General features: G+C 59.7%; 2 protein-coding genes across 3 annotated transcripts; one reads left to right on the top strand and one right to left on the bottom strand.

The window, feature by feature from the left end:
• The first annotated feature begins 3993 nt into the window (after positions 1 to 3993).
• On the top strand, positions 3994 to 8966 carry SH2D2A (SH2 domain containing 2A). 2 transcript variants are annotated; one of them, XM_038161863.1, is made up of 9 exons: positions 3994 to 4351; positions 5322 to 5357; positions 5466 to 5617; positions 5753 to 5928; positions 6040 to 6129; positions 6954 to 7125; positions 7311 to 7454; positions 7567 to 8130; positions 8591 to 8966. In XM_038161863.1, exons 3-9 carry the CDS (start codon positions 5474 to 5476, stop codon positions 8699 to 8701), a joined length of 1401 nt encoding a protein of 466 aa, XP_038017791.1. In that variant the 5' UTR covers positions 3994 to 4351; positions 5322 to 5357; positions 5466 to 5473; the 3' UTR covers positions 8702 to 8966. The 2 variants fall into 2 exon arrangements, with proteins under 2 accessions (XP_038017791.1, XP_038017790.1); XM_038161862.1 differs by having other exon boundaries at positions 7311 to 8130.
• Positions 8967 to 10602: 1636 nt separating this feature from the next.
• PRCC (proline rich mitotic checkpoint control factor) lies at positions 10603 to 20195 on the bottom strand. Its single transcript, XM_038161861.1, has 7 exons — positions 19148 to 20195; positions 17130 to 17177; positions 15441 to 16016; positions 13676 to 13771; positions 12638 to 12781; positions 11603 to 11668; positions 10603 to 11046 (listed from the first exon to the last, which is right to left on the bottom strand). The coding sequence occupies exons 1-7, from the start codon at positions 19589 to 19591 to the stop codon at positions 10960 to 10962; spliced, it is 1461 nt and encodes a 486-aa protein (XP_038017789.1). The 5' UTR covers positions 19592 to 20195; the 3' UTR covers positions 10603 to 10959.
• Positions 20196 to 20396: the final 201 nt, after the last annotated feature.

Genomic DNA, 20396 nt, shown 5'->3' with positions numbered 1-20396 from the left:
GTCCCCAAACCCCACAGGACAGTCTGTTGTCCCCAAGCCCAGCTCCCCCCCAGCCCCTCCCAGCCCAGCTGTGCCCCCTTACCCTCCCCGAGCCTTCCTCCTCATCCAGCAGCTCTTCCTCCTCACTCCCCGCCCGCCAGCCCGCGCAGGGGACGCTCCCTGCCCGCTGTGCCCTATGCCCGTCCCCTGGCACCGGGGGCACCGGGCGGCCCTGGCACCGGCCCCTGCCCGGCCGGGTACGTGCCCGGGGGCGGCTCAGCTGGAGCCGGGCCAGCATCGCTGGCCGTGTGATGTGTCCGTGGGGGACAGCGTGTCTGTTTGTCCCCTGGGCACTGGAGGCGAGCAGCTGACTGCCCCGCGCCTTGCCGGACACGGCCTGGCATTGTGCTGCTTCTGAAAGGAGGGAAACTGAGGCACGGGTGAGCTGTGCAGAGCTGGAGCCGCGGGGCCGGGGGGGCAGAGTGTCCTGTCCTGTCCTGTCCTGTCCTGTCCTGTCCCACCGTGTCCTGCGGCCACTCACCAGGAAAAAGAGCCTGGCCTCGGCGCTGGCCGCCCAAAAATGAGCTCCCAGCTCAGCATCCCACTCCCAAAAAGCCCCGGTGGGCCCCAAACCCCCCCAGCCAAGACAGCTGGCGTGTCATGGAGAGCTGGGACCCCTCACCTCCAGCTCCAGCCTTCCTCCAGCGGCCCCGGCAGTGCCAGGGTCTTCCTCACAGCCCCGGCATTCCCCTGGAGCTGGGATTGCTCACCTCCAGCCTTCCTCCAGCACCCTTGCAGTGCCAGGGTCTTCCTCACATCCCCGGCATTCCCGGGGAGCTGGGACCCCTCACCTCCAGCTCCAGCCTTCCTCCAGCAGCCCTGACACTGCCAGGGTCTTCCTCACATCCCTGGCATTCCCAGGGAGCTGGGATTGCTCACCTCCAGCTCCAGCCTTCCTCCAGCAGCCCCGGCACTGCCAGGGTCTTCCTCACAGCCCCGGCATTCCCGGGGAGCTGGGATTGCTCACCTCCAGCTCCAGCCTTCCTCCAGCAGCCCTGACACTGCCAGGGTCTTCCTCACATCCCTGGCATTCCCAGGGAGCTGGGATTGCTCACCTCCAGCTCCAGCCTTCCTCCGGCAGCCCTGGCAGTGCCAGGGTCTTCCTCACAGCCCCGGCATTCCCAGGGAGCTGGGACCCCTCACCTCCAGCTCCAGCCTTCCTCCAGCACCCTGGCAGTGCCAGGGTCTTCCTCACAGCCCCGGGGAGCTGCACCAGGATCCGGCCACAGCGGCTCAGGACGAGAAGCTCTCTTGGCGTTCCTCCTGCCACGGGCTCTTGAGAACACCCCCAGGCGTGCAGAGGAGCTCCAAAAAGGGCCTTTTAGGAGCAGATCCTGGGGGTTCCGGGCTCAGCTCCCCGAGGAGCGGCCGGAGCAGACGCTGTCCCCTCTCTCGGCCCGTTCCGCTGCGCCGGTGAGCAAACAGGAAGCCTGGCTGACACCGCCACGGGAAACGTGGGAGGCCCTGGAGGTTTTGGGGAGGTGATAAACCCGAGAGCGAGCTGCCGGGCTAAAGGGATTTCAGCTGTCATTATAAGAAAAGAAAGGCCCAAAGCGTGGGGGCCGGGGCCGAGCAGCAGCGCTCCCGTGGAGGATGCTGCAGCTCCTCGGCCGTGGCCCCGATGTTCTTGTCGGGTCTGATGTGACATACACACACCTGATTAGGGTTTAAGACGAGAAAAGTTTTTTATTCTGCGTGTTCTCCAGAATTACAGAGTGATTCTCCAACTTCTTTCTAAGCTCAAACACTAAAAGTGTTAAAATTTTGAGGCTTTGCTTACATTAAAACACTACGCCGAGCACAGGTTGTTGTTTTAACTGCTTTTTTTTTTCCTAGCAAAGACTTTCACGTGGATAAAACAATCTGTTCTCCGCTTGTTAAATTGTTTCTCGTTGTTCCCAGCGGCTCACTTTTTTTTCCAGGTGTCAGGATTAGGTCAGGCTCGGCAGCTGCACTCCGCTGCTCTCAGCTTCGCTGGGCTTTGACCTCACTGCGCTGCCTTGGGTAACGCTAAATGTCCCAGATGGAGCAGCACAATCCAGTGGATCAGAAGCCCCTTTTTGTCCTGTTTTTTGTCCCTCTGGATTGGTTTTGTTGGGATGCTTCATTTGCAAGAAGGTTTAAGGCCCTTGATCAGCCATCAAGTTCTGTCCAGGCTGGCTCTTTACTGAGGTGTGTTAGCGCACCTTGAGTGCTGGATTTCCTATAACTACCCTTTCAACCCCTTTTACAATATAACAACCAAACTAACAGCACGCGTTTTACAATTATCAACAATTTTACAGCAGTTTCCAACCTATTTTATGGCTTTCTGTGGGTGGAGGGAGCCGGGGCTGCTGGGAGGCACCGGGGCAGCGCCAGTTTGCAGAGCCACGCACGGCTCACCTGGGGGAATCCTGGAAATCAGAGGGGTTTGGGGACGCTGCAAAGGGCAGCCTCAGAGACAGCAGAGCTGTGACCCGAGCTAAGCAGGAGCCGTAAAATTGATCAGTGAAAAAATTATATGAGAAGTGGAAAGTAAGGGCAAGCAGAACAATGGTCTGGGTGTTAATGCTTGTCTAAAATAACCGCCCAAGCTACAGAAAAGTCTATCTAGAGAGACATTAGGAAGTTCTAAATATAATAACGGAGCTCTGTGCGTTGTGTTTTAAGGCTTACAAGCAGGGATTGTATTTGAAATAAGCAAGCACGGTTTTAACAAAGGTACGGGTGCTTATAGTGATTGGACAGAAGCACTGTCAATGGGCTTTCGCTTTGTGTGATTGGGCAAAAATCTTTTAAAGTGAGTTGTAACATGAAGTTCTTTGTCTGCTACCAAAAATGTAAACTACTAACACCTTCCCATTATCATAGCCACGTAATGAGCTAATACTGAAAAATAAACCGGCTCAAAACCCACTCCTCAACAGTCCCATCCCGTTTGTAATTTACACACAAACCCCCAGCCAACAATACCCCCCTGAATATCCCTGTCCGGGTGGGACGGATGAGGCAGACCCCGCCCTAATCCCTGCCCTAATTCCCAGTCCCTGGGATGCGGCGGGGTTGGCACCGCTCTCGCCCTGGCTCCAGCTGGAGCCTGGCACCACCGGGGGCGACAGTGGCAGGGGACACGTGGCACAGCCACGGCGTTGGCAGCTCGGCTGCTGTGCCCCCGGGACGGCCGAGAGCAGCCCCAGCTCTGGCACCCAGGGTCTGCGGAAGGGGACGGTGCTGGATTGCAGCGTGCCAGGACCGAGTCTGGGCTCACAGTGTGAGCCTGGGCCCGACCAGCCTGCTGTCCCCTCCTGCTCTGCTGTCCCCACCCTGCTCTGCTGTCCCCTCCTGCTCTGCTGTCCCCTCTGAGCTCTGCTGTCCCCTCCTGCTCTGCTGTCCCCTCTGAGCTCTGCTGTCCCCTCTGAGCTCTGCTGTCCCCTCCTGCTCTGCTGTCCCCACCCTGCTCTGCTGTCCCCACGCTGCTCTGCTGTCCCCTCTGAGCTCTGCTGTCCCCTCTGCTGTCCCCCCTGATCTCTGCTGTCCCCCTTGAGCTCTGCTGTCCCCTCTGCTGTCCCCTCCGAACTCTGCTGTCCCCTCTGAGCTCTGCTGTCCCCCCTGAGCTCTGCAGTCCCCCCTGAGCTCTGCTGTCCCCTCTGAGCTCTGCTGTCCTCTCTGCTGTCCCCCCTGAGCTCTGCTGTCCCCACCCTGCTCTGCTGTCCCCTCTGATCTCTGCTGTCCCCTCTAATCTCTGCTGTCCCCACCCTGCTCTGCTGTCCCCTCTGAGCTCTGCTGTCCCCTCTGCTGTCCCCACCCTGCTCTGCTGTCCCCTCTGAGCTCTGCTGTCCCCACCCTGCTCTGCTGTCCCCACTGAGCTCTGCTGTCCCCACTGATCTCTGCTGTCCCCCCTGAGCTCTGCTGTCCCCTCTGCTGTCCCCCCTGAGCTCCACTGTCCCCTCTGCTGTCCCCTCCGAGCCCTGCTCTCCCTGTGCCCAGCAGGTGGATGCAGACAGGAGTGACAATGACACCTTTGCAGGCTTGGATGTGCCGCCGTCCAACCGGCCAGAGCCCTCTCCTCGCCACAGCCCAGCCCGTCCCGAGGCTGCCGGTGTCACCTGGCTGCCACCGCAGGGCCACCATGCCACCTTCCTGTGACGTTTCCCCACCGCACGAAGCTTCTGGCAGCTTTGGTCGCTGCTTCCTGCCTGTGGCCGGCAGCAGAGGCAGAGCACAGCAGGACAGCGGGGCTGCCTGTCCCCTGCCCGTCCCCTGCCTGTCCCCTGCCCGTCCCCTGCCTGTCCCCTGTCCCCGCATCACCCGCCACGGACACCGAGCACAGGTAGGAGCGTGGGCTGGGGCTGGGGCTGGCTTTGCAGCGAGGCCAAGGAGCGAGCCCCGAGCAGGGGCCGCTGGACAGGCAGTGCAGGGATGTCCCCCTGCCCAAAGGCAGGACAAGGGGCACGATGATGGGGTGAAAAGAGAGGGATTGGGGTCCCCCTGCCCACACCAGCCCTTCCAGTCAGATCTTGCCCTCTCCAAAGGGGGAAGTTCAGCCCGGAAATGTCTTGCAGAACGAAACTTTCAGCCCGTTTCAGGACTGATCTGTCTTGTTCCCCCCTCAGGGGTGCAGGGTTTCGGAGGCACATCCTCCCCCCACCCCGAGCTGCCCCAGCGAGGCCGAGGGGCTGGGCTGGGGGAGCCGGGCTGAGCCCACCACCCCTGCCCAGCACCCCCACCCAGCTGGGGGACGCACACAGCCAGCTGGGGACAGTGGCATTGTCCCCAGCAGCCTGGCCAGGACCTGACCTGGGCAGGACCTGACCCGAATTCTGCTTCCCAGCACTCCCAAGCTGGGTTACTGCAGTTTGGGGAGTTTTGTTTCTCTTTGTCAACACCTTCCTCCCCTTGCCCTGCCTGCAGGGGTGCAGGGCCGGGCTGGGCACTGCCGCGGGTTGAAGGTGGGGCTGGGGTGCCTTTGCTGGATCCCCTTGCTCTCAGACAAGCCCCGGCCCACTCCTCTGACTCAGCTTTGCCTCCCAGACCCAGCCAGCCCCAGGATCTTCCACCCCCTCAAGCATCTGCTGGGGATTAACGTTGTTTTGCTGGGTGTTGGCAGCTCAGGGTCAAGCTCAAGGTCCCTCGGGAGCTGCTCGGCCTCTCCCTCCCCTACCCAGGGCTGAGCTGACACACCGGGGACTTCACAGGGGCAGGAGGACTCGCATGCTCTCTCCTCAGCTCCTCCCCAGCTCCATCACTGTCGCCCCTTCTCCTCTGGGGCGCCAGGGTCACTGTCCCTTGCTGTCACACAGGGTGCTGAGCCTGAGCTTGGGGAGCACAAGGCGAAGGTGAGAGCAGGGCCTGTGGGGGTGTCTCGGAGCCCTCAGACTCCCCAGTGCCCTCCCCAAAGGAGGCCTCCCCGCCCTGAGCCTGCTCCCCCCCACTCCCTGGGACAGGGCACTCCATGGATGACGACCGTCCCCTCTTCAGCACCTTCAAGCCCCTCGGCGAGGACAGCACAGCCGGAGCCAAGCCAGCACCCGCCGGCACCCCCAGCCAGCCCCAGGGAGCAGAGCAGCCGCCAGGACGCCCCAGCAGACATGGCAGGGTAGGACCTGGGGACACCGGGGGAGGACACGAGCCCGGCTCACCCTCCCAGGGCTCCCACGCCCGCAGGGGCCGCGTCCTCACGGGCTGCACCGGCAGCGTCCTCGCTGCGTGTCCTCACCCGCTGTCCCCGCAGGTCCCTCCCGGGCTCTGGGCAGCCCCAGCAGCGCCGTCCCTGCCGGAGGGGGAGCCGGGGCCGGAGCGGGTGGCCCTGCGAGCCCGCACCAGGCTGTGGTTCGAGCAGACACAAGCCCAGAGGCTGGGGCCCGGGGGGGAGCTGCCCTCGTGGTTCCACGGCTTCATCAGCCGGAGGTGAGCGAGGGGGAGCGGGGAATGGGTTCGGCCCGGTGTTCCCCCCCCGGGCTCCCAAACAGGGAGCGGCTCCCGGGTCAGGCGGAGGGGATGAGCTCGGTGTCCCCGCAGGGAGGCAGAGGAGCTGCTGCGGGATCAGCCCCTGGGCTGCTTCCTGGTGCGCTTCAGCGAGAGCACCGTGGGCTTCGTCCTGTCCTACAGGTGAGGCTCCCACAGCCTGCCCGGGGGACGGGCCGACCAGCTCAGTCCCCTCCCTGCCGCTGGGCCCGTGCTGTGCCGTGCCAGGCCATGCCGTACTGTGCCGTGCTGTGCCATGCTGTGCCATACCGTGCCATGCCATACCATGCCGTACTGTGCCGTGCCATGCCGTGCTGTGCCATACCGTGCCATGCCAGGCCATACCGTGCCGTGCTGTGCCATGCCGTGCCGTGCCATACCATGCCATGCCGTGCCATGCCGTGCCGTGCTGTGCCGTGCCATGCCATACCATGCCGTGCTGTGCCATGCTGTGCCGTGCCATGCCGTGCTGTGCCATGCTGTGCCGTGCCATGCCATACTGTGCCATGCCGTGCCGTGCCGTGCCGTGCCATACCGTGCCATACCGTGCCATGCCGTGCCATGCCATGCCATGCCATACTGTGCCATGCCATACTGTGCCATGCCGTGCCGTGCTGTGCCATGCTGTGCTGTGCCATACCGTGCCGTGCTGTGCCGTGCCATGCCATGCCATACCATGCCATGCCATGCCATACCGTGCCGTGCTGTGCCATGCTGTGCTGTGCCATACCGTGCCGTGCTGTGCCATACCGTGCCGTGCCATACCATGCCATGCCATGCCGTGTCAGGCCGTGCTGTACCGTGCCATGCCACACTGTGCCATGCCGTGCCGTGCCATACCGTACCATACCGTGCCGTGCTGTGCCATGCCGTGCTGTGCTGTGCCATGCCATGCCATACCGTGCTGTGCCATGCCGTGCCATGCCATGCCATGCCATGCCGTGCCGTGCCGTGCCATCTCCCGGCAGGGGCAGGGATCGCTGCCGGCACTTTGTCCTGGACCAGCTGCCGGACGGGCGCTACGTGATCCTGGGCGAGCGCAGCGCCCACGCCGAGCTGGCCCAGCTGCTGCGGCACCACGCCACGGCCCCGGTCACGCCGTACCGCGAGTTCCTCACCGTGCCCCTGCCCTGCGCACGGGTGAGTCCCGGCCCCGGGAGCCCCCGGGAGCCCCCGGGAGCCCCCGCAGCCATCCGGAGGATTTTCCCGAGGGAAGTCCAAGCATGCGAAAGCCGGGCCCCGGCCAGCAGGAGCAAGGAGCCGGCGCCCTCCTGGGTGTGCCCTGGCCGCGCAGCCATCCCGACAGCTCTCCGCTCTCTCCGCAGAAAGACGAGCCCCGGGCGCGGACACAGCCCCCGGCTGGCGGCGATGCTGCGCGCTCCCCACCGAGCCCGGCACCGGCCAGGCTCCCGGAGCACAGCCCCGTGTCCCTGCAGTCCCCCCGAGCCGAGGGCGGCTCCGCCAGGGAGGTAACAGGGCAGGGGGGACGGAGGCACTTCCCAAGGAGGGGATGGGAGGCGGGGGGATGCGGTGCCACCCGCTCCCAGCGCTCACCTCCGCCCCGTGCCCCCTCTGCCCCAGGCTCCCGGTGCCCCGCCGTCGCTGCCTGCCAAGAGCAGCTCCCGGGGCGCGGCTCGGGGGCTGCACAGCCCCTCCAGCAGCGCGGCAGCCCCCGAGGCTCCCTACGCCCGGGTGCACAAAGAACCCGCCCGCCCCGAGCCCCCCGAGGCCAAGTACCAGCAGCTCGTGTGTTTCCACGTCTACGCCGAGCCCCGCGAGGAGATCGAGCCCGGCCCCCCCAAACGCTGCGAGCCGCAGGAGCCCACCCCCATCCCCCAGGGACCACCCAGCCCCGAGGGACCCATCCCCGAGGAGCCCATCCCCTTCTACGCCATGGCCCGCGGCTGGAGCCCCCGGGGCAGCCCCGAGGAGAACGTCTACTCCGAGGTGGCGCTGGCCCGGCAGGATGCGCCTGCCCGGCTCCCCACGGGCCCCCAAAACGCCTTCTCCACGCTGCCCCCCAAAGCCCGGCCCCACCGCCGGCTCTTCCGCAGCGTTTCCAGCCAGGACTGCAAGAGGAGGCAGCTCTCGGCGGCTCCCGGCACGGACGGGAAGGGCGCAGGAGCTCCCAGCACGGACACACAGGTGGGTGGGTGGGTCCCCAAGGCAGGTGATGGCTCTAGAGCTCAGCCCCAACACGAGTGAAGGCTCCCGGAGGCTGAGGGATCGGGGTTTGCTCCACACCAGGAGCACGGGGAACCTGGAATGGTTCGGGTTGGAAAGAAGCCCATCCTATTCCACCCCCTGCCAGGGACAGGGACACCTTCCACGATGCTCCAAGCCCTGTCCAACCTGGCCTGGAACACTTCCAGGGATGGGGCAACCACAGCTCATCTGTGCCAGCCCCTCCCCACCCTCACAGGGAAAAATTCCTCCCCAAAATCCCACCTACCCCTGGCAGCAGGAAGCCATTCCCCCTTGTCCTGTCACTCCAGGTCCTTATAAAAACAGGGTCCCTGTCCCAAGCAAAGCCAAGGGCTGGGGGGGGTGAAAGACCACCCTTGTCCTGGCTCTCAAACCCACCCTCTCCCTGGGAATCCCCCAGGCTGGCCTGAACGCTGAGCTGGATGACCCCGTGTACAGCCGGAGCACGGGCAGGGAGCAGCACCCCGCGGCCGAGAACGTGTACGAGCAGCTGCCCGGGGACTGCCCCTGAGCCACCTGCAGGGCTCAGGACAGCCCCTGGCTGCCAGGCAGGAGGAACCGCAGCCTCCAGCTCACCGCAGGAAGCCCTTGGCCCTGGGAGGAGAGCGCCAAGGCTGCTGCTGGCCCCAGCTGGCAATGCCAGGCTGCTCCGTGGGGAGCTCTTCCAGCTTCCCAACCCTGCTGGACAGCACAGGGGGAGCCTTACCTCACCCCTGAACACATCCCAAGAGACTTCTGTAAATAAAATGAGGGGGAAAAGGCTGTTACAGGAAAAACAGGGCTGACTTTGGCACGGCTGGTGCATGCAGTTGGATATGAAATTGGCCAGAAACTACACCGAACCTCCCCAGGCTGCAGCCAACACTCCGAGCCCTGCCTGCTTCCTCAGGCACAACATTTGGGATGACACCACTGTCCCAGGGCTGCCCTGTGGGGCACAAACCCCGGCGAGCCACGGTGGAGCTGGGCAGTGCCAGTGCTGCTCCCAGCCCAAGAGAACAGGGAGCCAGGACGGCCAAAGCCTTGGATTGGGGGGAAAAGGAGGGCTGGGGGACTGTAGCTGTTTATCTCTGGGAAAATTCACTTCTGACCTTTCACACTCCTGAAACTCGTTGCTCTTAAAGGGCTGAAAGTGGAACACGAGCCCCTGGAACTTCCCTTGGTGCTAAACCCAAGCCCTTACCCCAATGAGAAATGGAAAGGGGAACCTGGGAGCTCCAGCCCCCACACTGCAAACTCCCCTGGCCAAGAGGGTTCCTGGAGGAGGACCTGAGCCCCCTGTGATGGAAACAGGGCTGGGGGGGTTCATTTAGAAGAATATTCCTTCAGCAAATCTCTTCTGGGAGGATTTCACTGTACATACAAGATAGGAATAAATTACTCAACAGTAACTTTATTCTGATCATTCAAATACTCAAAACAGGCTCTGCAAAGTACTAAACATACAGGGAGCTAAACTAAAAATGAGATTAGTTCAAAATGTTCTACGAAAAGACTTCAGTCATGGGGGTTTGCCTGTTTTTAAGAGGTAACATGGGAGAAAAACCATCTCTTGGGAGTTCTTCTTACCAGAATAACAAATATTGGCCATTTGAGCCAAATAAAACCCAGATTGGTGGGAATAGAAGTTAAATAATCAGGCCAGCTCTCTGCTCCCTTCAGCAACAAAGTGATGCCACAGATTTGGATCCATGGATTGGGCCAGCAGAGCTGCACAGGGTTTGCAGTCACATCACCTTGACAGAATTCCTTAAATAATAATAAAAAAAAAAGGATTGATTTGAAGAAATAAGGGCTGGTCAGTCTCCTCTTCCCAGCCAGGAGGGTAAAGTCAACACTTAATTGAAACAGAATTGATACAAACAAGCTGAAAAAAAAACCCCAAATTACAGTTGGCAGCTCTCCTCTGTGTCTGCCCAGAGGAAACTGCAGAGCTCAGTCCCAGCCAGCCACATGTGGGACACTGGGACACTCACTTGGATGAGTCTGAGAACAGCCTGGGGCAGGACAGGAGGCCTTGGGCTGGGAGAGGAGGAAGGAGGAGGAAAAAGGAAGGACAATGTACATGCACACATGGCTCAGGGTGGCCCCAAAGCCCTGCGTGTGCCAGGCAGGAGAAGCTCCCCTCCACGTGTGGGGCTTCCCCAGGCACAGGCTGTCACCTGCACGGGGGTGTCCCCTCAGCACGGCTCAGCCTGTGGGGCCCAGAGCAAAAACACCCAATTAAAAACCAGGATATCAAAATTATTTAAAATTATTGACACGAGAGGAGCGCTGGAGCAGCCCAGACACGAGGAAACAGCTGCGAGGACGTCTCAAAGGTAAGGACCAAATAAAAATTCCAAAGCCAGGCTTGCTCTTGGAACTCACCGAGTTTTAGAAAGGAAAATGACACTCTCAATGCACAGCAAGTCCAAGAGAGGAGCAAAGTGGGAACTGGGAGTTTATTGAGCCTCTGCTGAAGGGTCAGGAGGCGCAGCCTGGTCCCTCAGGACAGGAGCTGCAGCCTCACACCCAGCACGTTCCCCGCGGTGCCTCGGGACCGTCCTTGGCCGACGGGAACCTTCCACGTTATCGTTTACAAGGAGGGAGGGGAAGGATTACAGGTGGAGTTGCAGGACCTGCTTGCAATGCCCCTTCTTCCTGCCAGGCCAGGGAGTGCAGCGTCCTCCCAGCCCCGTGCCGGGGCCTGGCTGATCTCCAGGAGGCCAGCAGCCACCGGACACAGCGGGTCACCCGGGACGCCAGCCAAAAAGCAGGACAGATGTGTCAGAATCCGTACTTGGCTTGGGTCTGCCTTCTGCTGAGCTTGTTTTCAGACCATGTGTTTTTCAGTTCCAGCTCCCTCTCCTTGGCCTGCGGGGACGGAGAGGATGCTGTTAGCCTCTGTGTTTCAGTGACTCAGCAGCATTCCTGCCTCCTCTGGCCCCCGCTCGCGTGGATTAGGGAGCCCTGCGGCCAGAAGCCTCGTTACAGGGGCTCGCACAATCATCCTGACAGAGGCCCGGATTAATTGGGATGCACGGGCATTTCATTCATGCTGAAAAGCAGCTTCTTGTGGGGACAGGGCCTTGCACAATCATCCTGACAGAGGCCTGGATTAATTGGGATGCACGGGCATTTCATTCATGCTGAAAAGCAGCTTCTCGTGGGGACGGGCTCAGCAGCCAACCCCGGGGCAGAATCCAGGACAGGATCCCAGGGCTTCAGAACGTGCAGGAAGGGCAAAGCAAAGCTGAAAGCTCAGGACTGGGACCCCCTTGGGGCCAGGACTCACCTCTGGCCCCACTGGGTCTCACCAGGGCTCAGGAGGTTCTCAGGGACAGCCCCTGGTCCCCGGCTGCAGCACCCCAGCTTTGTTGCCCTGCAGTTCTGCCTGGATCAGCTCACACAGCACAGGGAGGTCACTCACCTGATGGATCAGGTACGTGATCTGGTGTTTTCTCCTCTGCTGTCCTGTGGGCTGATCTCCTTTTTTCTGGAAAGCAGAAAGAGGTGAAGTGTTCAGCCTGGGGAGGTGCTTCCCTGGACAGCAAACCACGGGCCTGCCCACAGCCATCCCAGGCAGCATTTGCTCCCCATTAAACTGCAGATTCCTTGGGCTCAAGCACTTCCTGGCTGGCCCTCCCCACCCACACGCTGTGTTCTGAGGAACTCTATTGTTGGAACCCAGGACACCCCTCTGGGTGCCCTGGATGGCCAGAGCTGCTGGCAGGGGGGGCTCTGAGACCCTGGCAGCAGCCAAAGACACACGTGGGGTTTTGATCTTAGCCCATGGAGCAAATCACCAACTCTGTAGGAAGAATTACAAGCCACACACACAAGTTCAGGTATTGCAGTAGAAGTAGTCACAAAGTGAAAGGAAGGATTTTTGAGTGCTCTACAGGAAGGTTTTAAGCCTTGTACGCAGGGGTCCAGGTTTTGTACATGGGGGTCAGGGGTTCTAAGATGGAGGGATTTGGGTGTGCCCTGTCCTCCTTCTTTCTCCTTCCTAACCTCCATGTCTTTGGTGATGTTGGCACTCACAGATTGGTTTAGAGTAGAAAGTCACCATTCAATATAGATAGTAGGCATTGGGGAAAAGGTATAAACATGTAACACGTAATGTGTGATATAAAAGATGGCAGCAGCCCCCTGGGAGGGCAGTGTGCCTTTGTCTGACCTGCTGAACGGGCCACAGCAGTTCAGGGAGAAGAATCTTTGAGATAACTAACAATAAACAACCTTGAGAACAGACAACAGAGGACTGCTGAGTCTTTCTTGGAGGAGAGACTTTTCCATCTTTCGGGGTCACCCCAACCCTGGGCATGAGACCCCACCCTCTATGGTGTCTCACATGCCATTATTCACCCTCCCTGGTGAGGGCCCAGCGCCCAGCACAGCTCCAGCTGGGGCTGATGTGGGCACTGAGCAGAGGCTCCAAGCACAGCCCTCTCCCTGCACCCACCTTGCTGAATGACTTCATGGTCTTCTCCTCCGTCAAGGATTTGGTCAGCCACTGCTGGGCCCCGCTCAGCTGGTCGTCACCTTTGATGTCCACGAAGTTGATCTCTTCCCTCCCCCGATTCCGCTTGCCCTGCAGACGTTTGAACTGCAGGAAGAACAGAAGAGCTGCAGCTGCACCCAGCGCTGGCCTGGCACGAGGCACAGCAAACAGGGTTTGGATCTTCTGGAGCATTTCAGCGTGCTGTACATCGGAGTATCTAAATCTACTCAGCATGAAGGTTGTAATTTCATTTTCCTATGCAGAAAGCAGCATTTGCTCCTGCTCCCAGGCAGTGCCCATCCCCTGTGCTGGCACTGCTGAGGCACCTCCAATCCCAGGGTCAATTTGGGGCCTCCAAGAAAGAGACTGAGGAGCTGGAGCATGTCCAGAGAAGCAAACAAAGCTGGGGAAGGGGCTGGAGCACCAGGGGAGGCTGAGCGGGCTCAGCGTGGGGAAAAGGAGGCTCAGGGGGGACCTTGTGGCTCTGCACAACTCCCTGACAGGAGGGGACAGCCAGTGAGCTCTGCTCCCAGGGAACAGCGACAGGACAAGAGAAAATGGCCTCAAGTTGTGCCAGGGGAAGATGAGGTTAGATACAGGGAAAATTCCCACCCCCAGAGGGCTGTCCAGCCCTGGCACAGGCTGCCCAGCACAGTGGTGAAGTCCCCACCCCCAGAAGGATTTAAAAGCCACGTGGATGTGGCACTGGGGGACATGGTTTAGTGGCAGCCTTGGCAGTGCTGGCTGATGGTCCTGGAGGCCTTTTCCAACCTCAACAATTGCTTTTTTCTGGACTTATCAGGCCTGCAGGAAACCCAGCTGGAGCAGGAGCCCACACGTGCCCACAACACAGCACGAGGCCCCCCAGAAGAAGCAGCCAGCCCAAGCCCCTGGAAGCCCAGGCTGTGCTGGGGCAGCAGCGTGGCTGCCAAGAGGCTCCTGTGCTCCGGCAGAGCTCAAAGCCAAATTCCACGGGGGGACAGAAAATCGAGTGCCAACCGCTTCGTCGTCGATGAAGGAGGAGTCGGTGCTGGGCTCCTGCGGCGAGGCCTGGGCTGGCTCCACCTCGGGGTAGTAGCCACTGCTGTAGTAATCCTGGCAGGGAAAAGGAAACCAGTTTGGCATAAGAGCAATCCTGGAGCATCACGAGCCACGGACTGCCCCTTGGGCTGATTCCATCAGAGGGACAAACCAAGAAATGCCCTGAGGGGCTTTTCACAAGGGGCTGGAGTGACAGGACAAGGGGAATGGCTTCCCACTGCCAGAGGGCAGGGGTGGGTGGGATATTGGGAAGGAATTGTTCCCTGTGAGGGCAGTGAGGCCCAAGGTGCCCAGAGAAGCTCTGGCTGGCCCATCCCTTGAAGTGCTCAATGCCAGGTTGGACAGGGCTTGAAGCAACCTGGGATAGTGGAAGGTGTCCCTGCCCATGGCAGGGGCTGGGTCTGGGTGGGCTTTAAGGTCCCTCCCAACCCAAACCAGTCTGGGATTCTATTTATTAGAATTTTATTTCTTAGAATTATTAGAAACAACCTGGGCTCAGACACCAGCTCCAGTGAGCCCTGACTCTGCACCCTCACATCCAGGGCACTTTCACAGGAGTGCAGCTGTCAAACATCTGGCCAGCAAAGAGCATCTGCAGCTCTCAAGCTGTAGGAACGCCCTTGTGCCCAGTGCTGTGGCTCCCTGTGCCAGATAGCTCGGGCTGGACTCCCTGCCCTGTGTCCCAGTGGTTCACACAGGCTGGATTACCTGCCCAGGTGGCTCACACAGGCTGCATTCCCTGCCCTGTGTCCCAGGTACTTCACCCAGGCTGCATTCCCTGCCCTGTGTCCCAGGTATTTCACACAGGCTGCATTCCCTGCCCTGTGTCCCAGGTATTTCACCCAGGCTGCATTCCTTGCCCTGTGTCCCAGGTATTTCACACAGGCTGCATTCCCTGCCCTGTGTCCCAGGTATTTCACACAGGCTGCATTCCTTGCCCTGTGTCCCAGGTATTTCACACAGGCTGCATTCCCTGCCCTGTGTCCCAGGTATTTCACACAGGCTGCACTCCCAGCAGCAACCAGTAACCAACTTGAGCCACTCACTCAAGGAGTTGCTCAGAGCCCTTCCCCTCACCTCTGGCCAGCACACCCACCTGGCAGCAGCCCCCGGGAACCCTCCTGGTAGTATCCCTAGGGAAACCCTCCTGGTAGCAGCCCCCAGGGGAACCCTCCTGGTAGCAGCACCTGGGAACCCACCTGGTAGCAGCCCCCAGGGGAACCCACCTGGCAGCAGCCCCCAGGGGAATCCTCCTGGTTGTATCCCCGGGGAATCCACCTGGCAGCAGCCCCCAGGGGAATCCTCCTGGTTGTATCCCCGGGGAATCCACCTGGCAGCAGCCCCCAGGGGAATCCTCCTGGTTGTATCCCTAGGGAATCCTTCTGGCAGCAGCCCCCAGGAGAAACCCACCTGGCAGCAGCCCCCAGGAGAACCCACCTGGTAGTATCCCCAGGGAACCCACCTGACAGCAGCCCCTGGGGGAAACCCACCTGGCAGCAGCCCCCAGGGGAATTCACCTGGTAGTAGCCCCGGGGAACCCTCCTGGCAGCAGCCCCCAGGGGAATTCACCTGGTAGTAGCCCCGGGGAACCCTCCTGGCAGCAGCCCCAGGGGAACTCACCTGGTAGTAGCCCCGGGGAACCCTCCTGGCAGCAGCCCCCAGGGGAATTCACCTGGTAGTAGCCCCGGGGAACCCTCCTGGCAGCAGCCCCAGGGGAACTCACCTGGTAGTAGCCCCCGGGCTCGCCGTAGGCCGGGGGGAAGTGCCCGTAGGGCTGGCTGCCGTAGTCCTCGCCGGCTTTGGGTGCCCAGCTGTGCTGAACTCCGCTGGAGCCCACGCCCGTCTTGAACTCCAGAGGGGCGTTAGCGGCCGCGTCCTGGAAGTGCGGCTCCGGCTCCGTGCCGGGAGGAGGCTCCTCCGAGCCCGCCGTGCCCGGGTACAGGAAGGGCTCGGTGCCCGCGGCGCCGGGCTCGCTCCTGTCGGACAAGGAGAAGTAGTTCTCTGGCTGCACCTCCTCGTCGCTGTCCTCCTCCTCCTGCGTGATCTGCTTGGTTACCTGCAGCGCCGCGCTCTTGGCCGCGGCTTTGATGGCCGACGGGGACGGAGTTGTGGGCACGGCCGCCTTGGGCACGGCTTTGGATTTGGAGGAGCTCGGCGCCTTGGCAGGCTTGGAGTCGGAGGAGTTCTCTCCTGCCTTCCTGGAGAAGGCGTAGGGCAGGAGTAAGCGATTGGTCTCTTTCACGGGCGTGTTCTTGGGCTGAGGAAGCAAAGCGGACAAGCCGGAGCCCTCGCCGCGTCCCTGGTGACGTCCACGCAGCACAAACGGATCCCAGAGAGAAAAGAGGGAGATTATTCACTTTTCATGACTTCCTGCCAATCATCCCCCCCAGTTCTAACACTTCTTGTGGGTTTCTCCCTGCTTGCCACTCTAAATACACCGCATAAAAAGCCAGGGGGGTTTTTTGAAGGGAAATTAATGGTGTAAATACCTGCCCAATTCCCAAATTAATGCCTCTTTAGCCAAGATTTCAATTGGTGAAATTGCCCAAAAGAAAGGATTTGAAGGCCCACAGGATTTCAGGAATATCCCTAAAGCCACGAGAGAGGATGATTTACACAAGGCGAGCAGTGGGGACAAATGGATCCCAGAAAGAAAAGAGGGAGATTATTCACTTTTCCTTTCCAACCATCCCCCCAGTTCTAACACTTCTTGTGGGTTTCTTACCTCTTGGCCACTCTGAATACACCACATAAAAAGCCAGGGGGTTTTTTTGAAGGGAAATTAATGGTGCAAATACCTGCCCAATTCCCAAATTAACGCCTCTTTAGCCAAGATTTCAATTGGTGAAATTGCCCAAAAGAAAGGATTTGAAGGCCCACAGGATTTCAGGAATATCCCTAAAGCCACGAGGTGATCAGAGAGGATGATTTACACAAGGTGAGCAGTGGGGACAAACGGATCCCAGAAAGAAAAGAGGGAGATTATTCACTTTTCCTTTCCAATCATCCCCCCAGTTCTAACACTTCTCACCACTTGGCCACTCTGAATACCCTGCACAGAAAGCCAGGGGGGTTTTGAAGGGAAATGTGCTTGCAAATATCTGCCCAATTCCCAAATTAATGCCTCTTTAGCCAAGACTTAAATTGGTGAAAGAGCCCAACAGAATGCGTGGGAATTCTTAAAATCAGAGAGTTTTAGGAAAGGTGTAAAAGGTAGGGCAGTATTTTTAAGGGTAAAAAATTTATTTATGTTGATGTTTTATTCATGTGGGGGGCAATAAAAAGGACTTGAAAACCTATGGAATTTTAGGAATATCCGTAAAGCCATGAGGTGATCAGAGTGGATAATTTACACAAGAACCAAACACTTTTTCCTGTGACAATTGTTGAAGCAAGTGCCCTCGTTATTTACCTGAAGAGTGTTTTTCTTCTTGGCCGGTTCATCTTCCTCTGAATCTGACTGAGAGAGAAAAGCAGAGCTCAGCACAACTTGAGACGCCAAACCAAAGAAGTTATGTTAATAAATCCCAGGAAAATAAACCCAAAGGGAGGGAAGAACTGCAGGTCAGGGACAGGCAACACCAGAGTTCCTGGAGGGGAAGCACAAACCACACAAAGGATGGAAAGTTCACTGCAGGGATACAGAGAACTGCTCCCAGTCGTGCTGAAATTGTTAAATATCTGGTTAAAACTTGTGTGGAAAGCCTGGCTGGCACCACAAAAGGTATCTTTATAATTTCATGGCTCCTCAGAGAACTTGGGAGAGGCAGCAGGGATTGAGGGCTTGTGCCAGTTTGCCTCCAGATCATAAACCAGGGAAAGACAAGGAAAGTGTGTAACTAAAGAGCTGGGAGTGATTGTAAACCCACGGGCTGCTTTGGGAGAGAGGAGACACTGCAGCTGCCCTGGAGCATCTCCAGGGGCTGAACTCCAGCCATGGGAGGGATTTTGAGGAGAAACAGGGAACGACTGAGGGCGTCAGCCACAGGCCAAGGGACCTGCAGGAACCCAGAGCGGAAACTGTTCACACCAGCTCCAGGTTAAGGTACTTTTTGTCCCTTCCAAATTCATTTGCTCAACACCGAGAAGCTGCAGATTGTGTGGCCAGAGGCCACGGAGCAGAGCACAGAGAGGGGTGAGGCAGGAACAGACCCCAGCTCATTCCAGCTGCCTGGAATGCCACCACAATGCTGCAAGGAGGTGACCAAAAAGTGGCTCTGAGGGACTGGGACATCCCTCATCCCTCTGTCCCAAAGGCTGTACCTGCAGAGCTCTGGGGCTGCAATTTGCCACACTGGGATGGTTACTGGGAGCAGGAAGGGATGGGGAACCTGTGTCCTCATCCTGTGACCCTCCCAAGACACAGCACTGACTTCACCTGGGCTCCCCCAAAGTGCTGCCAGGCCACTAGGAGTGGACACTGCTTATAAATCCACCTGTCCCCATGGAAATGAGCCCAAGCTTCCAGTTCAGCTCTTCCCACAGCCACAGGCATGTCACCAAAACCAGTGACAGATCCATCACCTCCACATGGCAACAGGCCACCCTGCTCCAGTGGAAGCCTGCAGGCACTGTGGAACAGGATGAGTTTCAAGGGTCTCTTCCAACCCAAACCACTCCAGGACTCCAGCTGCTGGCTTGGATGAGATATTAGGAAAAAAATTCTTCTGTGAGGGTGGTGAGGCCCTGGCACAGGTGCCCAGAGAAGCTGTGGATGCCCCTGGATCCCTGGAAGTGTCCAAGGCCAGGTGGGACAGGGCTGGGAGCAGCCTGGGGCAGTGGAAGGTGTCCCCATGGCAGGGGAGTGGAACAAGATGGGCACTAAGGTCCCTTCCAACCCAAAGCATTCCACGATTCTGTGACAGTGCTGTCCCAGAGGAAATGAGCAGTGGGGAGAGGATGAAACCTCACCAGCAGGGATCCTGACTTAAAAACCAGATGGAAAGGGGCCTGCCTTTCCCTGCTCTCGCTGTCTGGGTTCACAAGCCCTGCAAGGCACAGTAATTATAAAAAAAAACCACACAAAATGAGAGGGAAATTGTCACCTAAAAGTTCGGAAGACGCCTGAAGCCTTTAGACAAATAAGCAATAAACTGACTGAAAAATCCACCACCTGCACAGGAAACAAAAGATGTTCCTGGGCTACAACGCCCTGCAGCTCCACATCATCAGCTCGTTAACTCCGGGAATAAGGAGGGTGCAGATAATCTGGGTTTGCCTGCATTATGATTATAAATAAGGTTTCTATATCAGTTTAATTCTGCAAAGCGCTTTAGCACTAGGGCAGGCAGCCAGGGCAGATCTCCCCGCGGATGACACAACAATAGATGCCGGTACCTCGGCGTGACAGAGCGGGGGACAGACCCGCGGGGGGCACTTTCACCCCCGGAGGGAAGAGCTCGAGCAGGGGGGGGTTTGTTCCATACTCACATCCCCCTTGTGCAGCTCGGGCGCCGCGATCCGCACCGGCTCCGTCCTCTTCTTTGGCTTGGGGAGGCCCAAACCCGCCCCGGGGGAGGCAGCGGGGGGCGGGCTGAGGGGGGCGGCGGCGGCGGCCGCGTTCCTGGGGGGCGGCAGGAGGAGCCCCCTCGGCCGGGGGGACTCTGCGGCCCCGTCCCCGCTGACAGCCGGCTCCGAGGGGCTCTGGGTCCCGGCCTGGCCCGGCGGGGCGCTGCCGAAGCCGCTCACGGTGGGCGGGGGGCCCATGAGGAACGCCGGGGGCACCGCGGGGGCTCTGGGCGGGGGCAGCGCGGCGAAAAGCCCCCGGGATGAAGGCTGCTCGGCTGGGGGAGAGGCGGCGGCTTCCTCCTCCTCGCCCGCAGGCTCCTCGGCATCGCTGTCCTCCTCGCTGCTGGCGTAGGCCACGAGGGACATGGCCCCGGGGAGGGCGGCCCTTGGCGGGCAGCAGCCGCTACGCGAGGCCGGGGATCCACCCTCCGCGCTAGGCCGCGCCGCCGCCGCGCCTTCAGCGCCCGCAGCGGGGGAAGAAAAGGCGGGCGGGGGCGAGGCTACGCCGCCATGGCGGCCCCTCCCCGTGCGGCGGCGGGGCCGCGGAGCGAGGCAAGGCGGCGGCGGCGGCTCCGCGCTCCCGGTAATGGCTGCCGGCAGCGCCCCGCTGCCCGCGCCGCTGCCGCGCAGGACTACAACTCCCGGCGTGCACCGCGAGCAGCGCGGCGCCCGCCTCCCCGTGTGGCCCGCCGCGAGGCACCACGGGAAATGTAGTCGCGGCGGGACCGGGAGAAGGCCCGGGCACGGCGGGGATGCGGGAAGGCCCCTGGGGACCGAGCGGGACGGGCGCGGGTGAGGGGACTGTGAGATCCAGAGCTGGGTTCGGTGTCAGGTACACACAGGCAGCGTGTGGGCTTGTGATTGTGACATGTGTGCAAACTGATCATGGGACAATTAAAGGATGAATTCCAAAAAAATAACTGAGGGAGTAAAGCGTGGAAGAAGGCCTTTGAACCTATCCTTTGTTTGCAATTAACCTTTATAGCATCTGAATTAAAGCTTTAAGGATGCTGCTTTCTGCACGTAGCTAAGCATTGAACAGCTTTGCAATAATCACCTTTTGAAGTATAATTTTAGAATAGTGCTTGTAGTAAGGAGCTTTGAAAATATAAGTTTAGAATACATGTAAAGGAAACATGCTTATCTCAACACCTTAGCAAAACAGTAAAAA

This window comes from Motacilla alba, chromosome 25 (genome assembly GCF_015832195.1).
Source record: "Motacilla alba alba isolate MOTALB_02 chromosome 25, Motacilla_alba_V1.0_pri, whole genome shotgun sequence".
Taxonomy (NCBI): Eukaryota; Metazoa; Chordata; class Aves; order Passeriformes; family Motacillidae; genus Motacilla; species Motacilla alba.
This window is presented reverse-complemented; position numbering and strand designations above follow the sequence as displayed.